This window comes from Rhynchophorus ferrugineus, unplaced genomic scaffold, assembly GCF_030347505.1.
Source record: "Rhynchophorus ferrugineus isolate W39M unplaced genomic scaffold, kcgeb_rfMv2 rfM4, whole genome shotgun sequence".
Taxonomy (NCBI): domain Eukaryota; kingdom Metazoa; phylum Arthropoda; class Insecta; order Coleoptera; family Curculionidae; genus Rhynchophorus; species Rhynchophorus ferrugineus.
This window is the reverse complement of record NW_027472583.1, coordinates 60,071,333-60,083,892: the sequence shown is the minus strand read 5'-3', so window position 1 is coordinate 60,083,892 and position 12,560 is coordinate 60,071,333. Positions and strand designations below refer to the sequence as shown.

General features: G+C 32.6%; 1 protein-coding gene across 1 annotated transcript; it reads right to left on the bottom strand.

Annotated features, from left to right (window-relative positions):
• Nucleotides 1–522: 522 nt before the first annotated feature.
• On the bottom strand, nucleotides 523–10,802 carry LOC143196408 (uncharacterized). The gene is made up of 8 exons (XM_076404073.1): nucleotides 10,544–10,802; nucleotides 9,762–10,018; nucleotides 9,566–9,706; nucleotides 8,944–9,019; nucleotides 8,691–8,878; nucleotides 8,487–8,631; nucleotides 4,234–4,428; nucleotides 523–1,124 (listed from the first exon to the last, which is right to left on the bottom strand). The coding sequence occupies exons 1-8, from the start codon at nucleotides 10,682–10,684 to the stop codon at nucleotides 627–629; spliced, it is 1,641 nt and encodes a 546-aa protein (XP_076260188.1). The 5' UTR covers nucleotides 10,685–10,802; the 3' UTR covers nucleotides 523–626.
• Between the last annotated feature and the right edge of the window lie 1,758 nt (nucleotides 10,803–12,560).

Genomic DNA, 12,560 nt, shown 5'->3' with positions numbered 1-12,560 from the left:
TTAATACAAATTATTTCAGAATGGTTTTGCGTGGTGTCAGCAGGAAGGCGCTGAGAACGTCATTTCGCTGAATTTCATTGGTTAATTTAATTTGCCATTACAGGCATCTGTAATGAAAACATTTTATTAGGAGATCATTTCATTGGTCGACGATTTCATATGCATCACGTGACTAACCTCTGACGTCACATTTTACTGACCAATTAAATTTCAAATAAAACTAAAATGTAATTTTTCAAAACTATTTATTAATATAAAATTCCATATAAATACAAATAGTATACAGTATCAAAAAGCTAAAATATAAGTATATAATATTGAATATATAAATAAATAATAATTAAATATGGATATATATATATATATATATATATATATATATATATATATATATATATATATATATATATAAATGCGACAACATTGCTGCGTTTTGACGTCATAAATATAGATAACTTTGTTTATCCTTGAGATAAGATTTTAGTAATTGAATTTTGAGGATTAAGGAAAAAGAATGACGGATGAAACCCATAAATTTTTATTAAGACAATAATAAACATATAAATATATAAAAAATAATGTTCATTAAAAATCAGTCTACATAAAATAACAACAAAAGCCTAATCCTAAACTTTATCTAATAAGGGATCTATCTCGCAAGGTGTCACGATGAATTTCTTCCCGACGACTCCAGAACGACCGGGCGTGGAGGATTTCAGTAACGGCGACTTCTCAGTGGCTGCCTCCTTGATGACGTTCAAGTTCTCCTCGATCGGTTGCTTAGGAAAGATCTGAGACAATCTGCGGTACTGTCCATACCTGCTCTCCTGCTGTATCTTAACAATTGGATTGAGTACTTTCGAGATTCCATTGTATTTCTCCTTCATTATCCGAGAGGAGGGCGACCAGGTGTACTGAGGGCGTTTCACGTTTACCTTAAGGTTCTCCTTGGAGAGGTCGGTGGAGTAATGGAGGATGTCGCCGATGTTAGGGTTCCTGTGGGCGTCGCGGGTACTCCAGTCAGTCTGGAAAGTTCTGTTATAGTTTCTGGTGATTTGGATGTCGCGCTTCCAGAAGTTACGCCGTGCCTGGTCTTTGGATGAATTCGGTGCCACTTCTTTGATCTATTGTGGAGAAGGTTTATATTAAAAGTTGATATTAGAACTTATTTTGTGTTATTTTAATGAAACCATCCAAAAAATCGTATACAGTAATAAAATTTGTATTATATCCATATCATTATTATATTTATATCAGTAGAAAATATTTTCAATATATAGACTACGTCAAGTTTTTTTTATGTATACGTCATCAATATGTTTAACGTATTGCCTACCGCAATTAGTAAATTCGTTTACAACAGAATTAAACAATATTTTCCTTCTCATTTTATTCCAGTTAAAAAAAGACACAATGCAATTTGATTAGTTCCAACGCGTAAACGAATGAGCCTGTCAAACTCGCCAGGTTGTCAGACGTATGCAAAATTCTTGAAAGCAATAGTGATAAGAGGTGATAACTCTAACCTATAAACTATTGTGGCTGTATAACTGTTGTTTTTAGACGTACTATATAGATAAAATAAATTATGTCTGATAACATTTTTGTTCAATTATTTTATTTGGATTAGAATTTTGTTGTATGTCAAAACCAAACTCAATTAAAATTCAGAGTTGATGCGGCAACATTGCGACGTTTCGATGTCACAACTTTATATGACGTTTATACAACATAACTTTGAATAGACTGATAGATACATATTTTCTGTATTCGATATAAATTATCATATCACATTTATGTCCATATAAAATATATTTGTTTTTTTACAGCTTATAGTTAAATAAGGCTTCTAATTATATAAATCGCTAATATATAATAATACTGTATAATGGAATTATTATGTAGTAATCCTACAACATTAACACTCCAAACACTTAAACTTGATTATGTTTTACTTAGTAAGAAGACGTCTGGTTTATTTCAAAATTTGTTACGTGACAAAAAATGTTTTAACCGCAATTCTGACTAATAATAAGTTGCAAATGCTCAGCGTCTCTGTATCTTTAACAGACATACGAACTATTTCAATTATTATTACGTATTAACATTGCGATCATAAAATACTTGAAATATATATTAATAGATAATATTTTTGTTTTTTAGTATGTTTTATGAAATGTTATTTGAATTACTTAATTTAGTTTCAACTATACTATAATTATACTTTAACAATACGTGAAATACTTGGTACACAAATATGATTCAGTCTTTTAAAAGGTATATCCCACATATTTCTGCTTGTATGCAATATACGAGAGGTTGGAAAGAAATAAATGTATGGGTTTTTCACATTTTTCGGTCACTGTAACTCAGAAATATCTTGGCGAAATAAATACTAGTCTGATGGTGTAAGGTCCGGGCTATAGGGTGGATGCATCAAGGCAAAGCATCAACAATTTTCATCCGGCACTACATTTTTCTCTTGTAGAAAATAAAAAAAGGATGATATGACGATGAAACCTTCTGACATCTCTATTTCCAAAGCACAATAGCTCTTGACAGAGTTAACGAATATTGTTGTCTTTGTCTTTTTACCTTTTAAACATTCTTTAATATGGCTTAGTTGAATAATTATAGCTAGAGATATGATAATATTTTCATTACAGTTTTCAATAAAATCTATTTTTAGTTTTTAGTGTCTACGATTAAAGACTACTAAGATGATATTTTTCACTTAAATGTTGAAATACTATAATGCAGTCGGAAATACATGAAATGTTTTTTTTTATTATTTAATTATTACATGGTTACTAGTGCCTTTATGATAACTTAAATTTAGGTATATAACTAGGAGGACCCATCGGCACTATCTCAGTCCCTGGTGAAATAATGTTAATACATGTCACTGCTGTATTTTTTATTACATGCACCTCACTACACAACACTATACAAGATCAGATGGTTTGATTCTTTGGAGTCTGTGTGGTGGTATCTGAAAGCTGCAATACTTTAATATTCTCATGAGAATGAAGTCTTTCCTCGTGCCCCCTTGCAATTCTATTGATTTCTTTACTGACTGTGTGTATCTGAAGGTCTCGATGTAGGTAATCAGTCCTATAGTATTTGGTTGCGCCCATAATACCTCTCAGGGCTTTATTCTGAAGAATTTGTATTTTGTTTATGTTACTTTCTGCAGAACATCCCCATAACTGAACTCCGTATGTTCATATAGGTTTCAGTATTTGCATATAAAATACTGAATTTTAATACTGCTAATTGTGATTTTTTTCCATTTAACCTGTACATTTTCCCATATTTCAATTCCAATTCTTTTCTTTTGTTCTTATTGAGATATTTAGCGTTGTTGCTATATGGAATGATAGTATTATTTAATGTTATTGGCGCTGGTACGGTTTAATTTTAGGTGAACTGCATATGTACAGATTTACTTTCATTAATTTTATTTTCCAAGCCTGTGTCCAATTATTTATATTGTCACTTGCCTGTTGTAATATTCGTAAGGCTTCCTCACTATTGTCTTCGACAGCTATAATCGCAGTATTATCAGCAAACGTAGCCATCGTAATATTCTCCATTTGTGGTATATCACAAGTGTAGAGTGGATAAAGCATTGGTCCCAGTACATTTCCTTGTGGTACACCTGCTTTAACTTATTTCATTGTAGTGTAAGCTTCTTCTTGTTTGACTCTAAACATTCTGGTTGTAATGAACGGCTTTAATAGTTCGGTGTGTTGTTTTGGTAACATTTTCTGTAGTTTATGAATAGGCTTGTCTTACATCTAAGAATACAGCTGAGCATACCTTTTTACTTTTTAGGCTTTCTCAATAACTTTTGTTGTTCTGTGGACCTGGTCAATTGTTGAATGCTTGTTAATAAACCCCAACTGGTGTGTTGATATTAGGTTTTTTCTCTCTATGATCGGTTTTAGTCTTTTTAACAAGAGTTTTTCAAAAACCTTAGATGTTACTGGCAGCGATGTTATAGATCTGTAGGCTTTTATTTCGTTTGGATACATGAAATGTAATTAAATTTACCTTTATTTACAGAAAAAGAACGGAATCGAATTTGTAAATATTATTAGATAGTCGGTTTATATTTACTGACAAGCAGTGAATGATTATTGAACCTTAATATAATGTTAAGTAGTATTGCAAAGTGTTGAATTACTTACCGTATAGAATAAACTTTACTTTATTGTTTTAAATAATTACCTTAAATACCAAAATGCCTGCCGCGTAAATGCATATGATGTTGACGAATGTCAAACATATACTAACGCCTCCCAGTGTTAGTAGCTCGATGGTACTGTTCTTCGAATAGTAGTCAGTGTGAGTGAGGGAGGAATATCTGGTAGTTGCATCGCTTCCTTTTAAGTAATATATACAGCTGAGTGACCATAATAAGCCCTGAGAAAAGTAAAAACATTAAATTCTTTATTGTAAAATATAAATAGTTACTGTCTTCAAGACATTTCGGCAAGAAACAAGACACGAAGTTATCAGAGTCGTCTCCAACCGAATTGTTTCTTTTCTATATAATTCTCGATAGTTTCAATAGTGAGGTCTTTTCTTATTTCTTTACTGTTTCATAATGTCCATCTCTATTACACCCTTATCCCGTCCAATTCACTAGATGTTGCCCCTTGAATCTACTTTCTTACGGTATCAGAATAAGAGAGGTTGAAAAAAATCAATCAAAACTAATTTACAATGCTAGTAATATATAATATCTATAACTATATAACAACGGAGCCACAGTAATCTGTAAAAATATTCAAAGTAACAAAAGGACTTCATAATATTATCATTAAAATTTTAAGAACTATTTATAGTTTACTAATATTGAGGTGAAGACCATAATGTCCATCTCTGCTACACCCTTATCCCGTCCAATTCACTAGATATTGCCCCTTGAATCTACTTTCTTACGGTATCAGAATAAGAGAGGTTGAAAAAAATCAATCAAAACTAATTTACAATGCTAGTAATATATAATATCTATAACTATATAACAACGGAGCCACAGTTATCTGTAAAAATATTCAAAGTAACAAAAGGACTTCATAATATTATCATTAAAATTTTAAGAACTATTTATAGTTTACTAATATTGAGGTGAAGACCATAATGTCCATCTCTGCTACACCCTTATCCCGTCCAATTCACTAGATATTGCCCCTTGAATCTACTTTCTTACGGTATCAGAATAAGAGAGGTTGAAAAAAATCAATCAAAACTAATTTACAATGCTAGTAATATATAATATCTATAACTATATAACAACGGAGCCACAGTTATCTGTAAAAATATTCAAAGTAACAAAAGGACTTCATAATATTATCATTAAAATTTTAAGAACTATTTATAGTTTACTAATATTGAGGTGAAGACCATAATGTCCATCTCTGCTACACCCTTATCCCGTCCAATTCACTAGATATTGCCCCTTGAATCTACTTTCTTACGGTATCAGAATAAGAGAGGTTGAAAAAAATCAATCAAAACTAATTTACAATGCTAGTAATATATAATATCTATAACTATATAACAACGGAGCCACAGTTATCTGTAAAAATATTCAAAGTAACAAAAGGACTTCATAATATTATCATTAAAATTTTAAGAACTATTTATAGTTTACTAATATTGAGGTGAAGACCATAATGTCCATCTCTGCTACACCCTTATCCCGTCCAATTCACTAGATATTGCCCCTTGAATCTACTTTCTTACGGTATCAGAATAAGAGAGGTTGAAAAAAATCAATCAAAACTAATTTACAATGCTAGTAATATATAATATCTATAACTATATAACAACGGAGCCACAGTTATCTGTAAAAATATTCAAAGTAACAAAAGGACTTCATAATATTATCATTAAAATATTAACAACTATTTATAGTTTACTAATATTGAAGTGAAGACCAGTTTGTGTAAACCCTGGGAGATTAGAAATCATTAACAAGTAAACAAGGTCCGTAGAGTTTTTGGTCGATAACCTTATTGGTCAAGAACAAATACTAGGTATGATAAGTAGTTCTTTTTTTACTTTCGTTGTTTCTTCTTAGAAATAAACTTCATCTCCGGTGTATCTGTTTATTTGGGTTTAAAATTTCACACGTTTTTTCCTTATGTTATAGTTATAGAGAAACATAACTCTGCTAATGCTGCCCAGCAAAATAATTATGGTTGTACAATAATAAATTTTAATATCTTTGTACTCTCTTTAGAAGGGGACTTTTTTATTATAGTCTAAAGTCTTCTTTTTACCAACGATGGTTTATCTGAACTGGACCTACTGTTTAACGTGGATATTGGCGTGACTGGGATCATTTTCCTAGTCAGATTTTACACTCTTGCCTAGGACAATCACAAACATAAATTTACGACCATGCCATAGCAGGATTCGAATCCGCGGCCAGCGCAACAGTAGGTAGACCGTCTTGTTGCCTTTACCACTGCGTCAACCAAGCCGGCAATGGTGATATTTATAGAGCATCAAGAATATGCATTTAAAACATTACATAATTTTTTAAAAAATAATTCTAAATGAAAATGGCGTAATATAATGTGCTGGAGAAGAATACATTTATTAATGTTTTTCATAGTAAATGTATTGATAGAAATATAAAGAACTCAGCTTAAATGTGGAAATAATTAGTGCAAATTATGCGATTATTTCAACGTTTTCTATTATGACAGTCCAAAGTGATGAACATTATTGGTTAAACCGAACTATGCTTGACATTTGGTCCAGTTAACAAGGAATGAGGCAATCGGAGCTATTAAAACTGAATAAAACACTCACTGGTGAGACCTGAGTTTGTTGAAATTTGGTCTGACACAATTGTTATCCTATCACGCAAGTTCTCGCATTCTTCATTTTTCTGATTACACTCTGTGACAATTTTTTTTTGTTCTATAATATCAAAGAAACCGAATTTTTGGTCAAGTTTTACCTGCTGAACACAAAAACTTAAACGATTTTTTTCTAACACGTACCATTTTAGTGTTGTGATAAATTGAATTACTATAAATAAATAAAAACTGTATGAAAATTTTAAATCATACTTATTTATTTATATTACTAATTTTATAGAAATGATAACAATATATATTAATAAATACACAATGAATCAAAACAAATCAGGTTTAAATGGTCAATAGAAGAAATGAGCCATATATTCTGAAAGAAAAAGACGAAATATCAACTTATTCTCTTGTGAACAGTAGAATCTGCTTTCATTATAAACCAGCAGAAATCTGCTAGCATTTCAGCTTTCAATCTTCCTTGATAACGCTCTTTTATCTATTTTATATCCTGGTGAAAGCGTTTACTTTGTTCATCACTCACCATTCCAAGATTAGGGGGCAAAATAGAAATAGGAACGCAAGAAATGTATTTTTTTGAGAAATGTTGCACCACATAGTTCTAAATGTTTGTAAAAAGTAATTCGCTAAAAACTCCGCACCTTCAGCTTAAGATGCTTTTTTCTTTAGAGATAACCAGGCCACTAACTCTTTTGCGGTAAGATTTTCGTCGAATTCATAGTTTTCTTATTTGTGATCCAACAAAAAAGTCTTCTTTTAATTTAGCATCGCTTAATTTAGAGAAAAGAGCTTTCAAATACAAAAATCCTTTACCATATTTATCATGGCCTTGATGAAGTTGTTCTTTAAACCAAGTTTTATATTTAAGGGTGGAGAATTTTCTTGTGGAATAGAAGGTTAACATTTAACTTTTGATTTACCACAAACAAGTCAGTCAGTTCTTTTTAGCCAATCTTTAACTTCATAGTGGCTTTTCCTGTTTCTACTGTCCCTCAAATAGAGAGAACAATACTATTTCGTGAAACATCATTATAGTCAAAGCAATATAGCAACAACTTTTAAATCAGCGCCAATTTTCCAGGTTTATACTTTGTATTTGATGAAGTTTAAAATAAGTTTAATGTTTTCATACGTTTCTTTTAAAATCAATGAATATACAATAGGCATGGAAGGATATCGACTACCATTGTGGAGTAATATAGCTTTTAAGCGTAAATAATATTCATACGTGTTCTTATTTATGTTAGAAAACTTGTATCACACAGTGTTATCACGTATTTAGGTCAACGATGCTGGGAGAGAATCACAACGTAGAAAATTATCTCTAATAACGTATTAATTAAAACATTGTAACTTAAAACGTAAATTACCCAAAAATATCTTTAAAAAGTAGAACAATATTTTGAACTACGTACTAGGGGTGTTGGACACTGAAAAAAAATATCGATATTTCGAGATATCGATATTTAAAAAAAATTAAGTACCAACTTTAAAGTTTTTTAAAAATTATATTTAATCTATTCTGAAAAAATAGCGGAAAATATCGATATATCGGCCAAAAAAAAACGACCACAATTTTTTTTTTCAGAAAATATCGATATATCGATATTTTTCTGCATCCCTACTACGTACTGTGTTGACAGCTGGCGGCATCAATGAAGTGGATATAGCGACACCCACCAAAGAAGCTATATTGTCACTGAGGATCCCTAATGCCACTGCGGCACCTGACAGAATAGCTATTAATGCTCCAACCCATAGGGATCTGAAAGCTCCTCTAAAATCGACATTGACGTTTCAGAGAATTAATCTCCACGATTTAGCGGCATACAATACCTCGAGTACATTTCGTAAGTCGGCCAGTCTTGAGTACCATAACGGTCGGTGAAGATGCAAATGGTGGAGCCGTAACAGAACCCGACCAACATGGCGATTCCCAAACCGATTAGCTCGTTTCTTACTCCGATTTTCTGCAGGTGTCTGTCGCCGATGACGGTTCCAAACGTACCGGCCATTACAGGACCCTGTTGATTTTATTTTATATGTTCATATTTTTATCGTTTTCGTCCATGAATTCTAGTACACTTACCATCATCGGTGATATTAGCATGCTAGATAACATGCAAAACTTGTCGTTTTCAACCAAACCAAGTGCACACAGTGTCCTAGAAAAGTAAATGTATAATGAAAAATTACGTTATATTGATAATATTTTGGATCTAATTTATTTCTCAATGTTAAATATTATTGTTATTATATGAAAATAGTTATTGATATATATTCTCCATGAACCTGATGATACGATTTATTTCTGATAATGCAGTGTCGCCTTTTTCATCATATCACTCTGATGTCGGTGACGAACCGAAGCAGTTATATTGATTTAGATTTGTCTTGTTGGTAATCTAATTATATGTATATGTCACAAAATTATATTATTATTTTTGTATTGTTTGAGCTCCTCCTTTTTTGAAGCCGGTTCAAAAGGGATTTTACGTTTTTATAAACTGAATTTGGCAACACAATCGACGGTGTTGATAATGTGCATTGACTGTTTTATTTTTAGAACTATAAATTAGTATGCATTTCCCAAAATTAACTAAAAATATATTTCAACATTCTTGTGAATTCATCCATTCAATATCTGAATTACCTCTACTTACATCTCTAATATCTTTAATATTTACTCTAATGTTATCTCTAATACTTACGTCGATATTAATAACAGCATGATAAAATCGAACGTCATCGCAGCATGAGCCTTCACGTTCTCAACTACTTGTGCCACGGTCAGTCTGGATTTCACTGATGAAACGAATATATTCCAGCCGCTGTTCTTATGCTCATTTTCCCTGTAACATAAGTACACGGAATTTGCGTCAAAAACTGACCACAAAGTATTCGTACTTGTCCAGCATCGTTTCGTCCTCCCAAAACTCCTCGTTCTCATCCAAATTGTTGCCGTGATAGTAAATAGAGCAGGGCAGCACGCTTATTTTGGAGTTCAGCTTCCTGCCGATGTCGTGTTCTCGTAGAATCGTCAGGATGTCCTCGCATTTGGTACCGCATTCAATCGGGAACATCACCTGGTAATGGTTCTTGTCGTCCGTCTTTGTCCATGTGGTGTTGGTGATATCCAATTGTTCCAAGGTGAGCTTTATAATCTAGACAATAACCGTGATTAAAATATTGTTTAATCCACGAAGAATCTACTAGAAAACTACTAGGAAAATCATCTATGTCTTACGCTTTGTATCCATTAATCTTTTATCAATTGTCATGATTTTCCCACGATGATAATGGGCCATGTCACACAATATCAGTTTTTGTATCTTTTTTTATTAATGATTCACCTGCCACCTTCACCTTATTCGCCTGATTTACCTCTGATTAACTTTGGAATATTCTCTAAACTCGAAAAATCGCTACCAACAACATCAAGCTAGATTTAATTGAAATGAATATAGCAAATAAGGAATCCATTTGAAAATTATTTTGAAACTTTTACCATTAGGCGCTTGTATGTATTTTGATCAGCGAAATTTATTGGTGAAAATGCGAAGTAACTGAGTGTTGATATTTTTCTAAATAAAATAGAGATTTTCCATATAGTTATTGAGTTGTTCAGTCTATCTAGAGGATAACTATTTTTGTTCATTATTTGAAAAAGTAAGTTAAAAAAACTATACCTTCTCCATCGAATCATGTTCGTCGTTCTCCAACGGCGATATGCCTTTTTCAACGATAGTGATTTTCTTCTTCTTTTGTAGCAGGCATTTCTCGTGTTTCTCGGTGGGAATCGATATGATAATAACGCCACTTCCCGCCATTTACCATACCGAATGGGTCGTACAGTACACTCTCAAGACACTTCGAGAATATAACTTTGTTCCATTCACGTGGAATGAGCAACGATTAATAAGACGTGAACTGCCCGACAATGCAGGAACGTTTGTGCGCTGATAACGTTATCGCTCTTTTTTCTATCAACATATGATACGTCAGATATCTACATTTATATGATTTATTTGTGGTCGAATGTTGGTTTATTGATTGAGATTGTAAACATATTAATTAATATGGTTAAGTATAATTGGAGTATACAGGAGATGATTGATTTGTTCGTTTCGTTATAATATAAAAGTCAGGAATTCAGTCATTATTTCAAACGAGTGCTTCATCTCCTGTACGAACTTATAAACTAGATTTTAAAGGTTACTAATCCAGTAATTTCTCATTGATTAAAATATATGGCTTCTGAACGGGTAACTAGCTCTTGCTCTATGCCCTTTTAGTGCATTAAGTGCTTAATCGACTCAGAAAACTCATTCTCATCCAATAATTGAAAATAAGTTGGAGCGACCTTGGGTCATGTCGAAATTTTTATTTTAGATACCCAAATACCCAAAAAAATATTGTATAGAAAATATATAGTATCAACGTCCAGTAAACGGTAACGAAGATCTGGAAAACCCGAGACTTTGATATGAAATATTTTTGAAAGATACTTTAGATAATTCAATTATTAACCATTTAGTATAGACGTGCCACCGTTGGCCGCCCAAGCGTCTCTTCAGGTAAAACTACGCCGCTGTCTTTTATCTAATATCTATTGTTATTTATATATTTTATAACGTCAATAAATAACGGCCACATAATTTAACCATTACCGTTTTATTTCGTTTTATCTCCATTCACCGAATCATATAATTACCTAAGACCTATCAGTCACTGTACTATTAATTACACTGGCGTAAACGTAATCAAAAGGCGCCAAGTCAGGTGAATACTCAGGGCGCATAAGAAATTCCCATTTACCATTTAGTTTACTTTTAGATTTCTTGATTGGTGTCGTCTGTCTTATTATACACATTCTCTATATGCTGTACAAATTCTGCGACAAACTGTGCGACAAGATGTACAACAAGTTGGGCGACAAGAGGTACGACAAGTTGTACGACAAGACGTACCCCAAACTGTACGATAAGTTGTACCATAGGTTGTACAGCACGTTGTACGACAAATTGTATGGCAGGTTCTAGGGCAAATTGTACGACAAGTTGTATGAATGTTGTACGATAAGTAGTACGATAACTTGTACGAATGTTGTATAACAAGTTATACCACAAGGCATACCACAAGCTGTACGATAAGTTATACCACAGGTTGTACAGCAAGTTGTACGACAAGTTGTACGGTAAGTTGTACAGTAAGTTGTACGGTACGACAATTTGTACAAATGTTGTACGACAAGCAGTACGACAAGATATATGACAAATTATACCACAAGTCGTACTCCAAACTATACCCCAAACTGTACCACAAGTTGTACAAACTGTACGACGAGATGCGACAAGACTATGACAAGTAGTTAGTAAATAAATTGTAGCGACTTTGGGTCATGTCGAATTTTTCAACTTAGAATAGCGGCCTACAAAATACCCAAAAAATATTGTATAAAAATATATAGTGCCAGCAGCGACGTCCAGTAAACAATAACGAAGATCAAATATAACAAATCCGCGATGTTGATATGGAATATTTTTGAAGGACACTTTAGATAATTTAATTATTGACCATCTTTCAGTTCAGACGCGCCACCGTTGGCCGCCCAATCGTCTAGTCAGGTAAAACTGCTCCGCTGTCTTTTATCTAATATCTATTGTTATTTATATATTTTTGTAACGTCAATAAATAACGGCCACA

Bases quoted from the DNA above. Each gene is read 5' to 3' on its own strand.
- LOC143196408 (XM_076404073.1), bottom strand. From the start codon at position 10,684: ATGGCGGGAAGTGGCGTTATTATCATATCGATTCCCACCGAGAAACAC. The intron at 8,879-8,943 runs GTAAGTGTACTA...TAAAATCAACAG, and splicing joins TGCTAATATCACCGATGATG to GGTCCTGTAATGGCCGGTAC. The intron at 4,429-8,486 runs GTACGTAGTAGG...TACTTTTCTCAG, and splicing joins TGCCGCCAGCTGTCAACACA to GGCTTATTATGGTCACTCAG.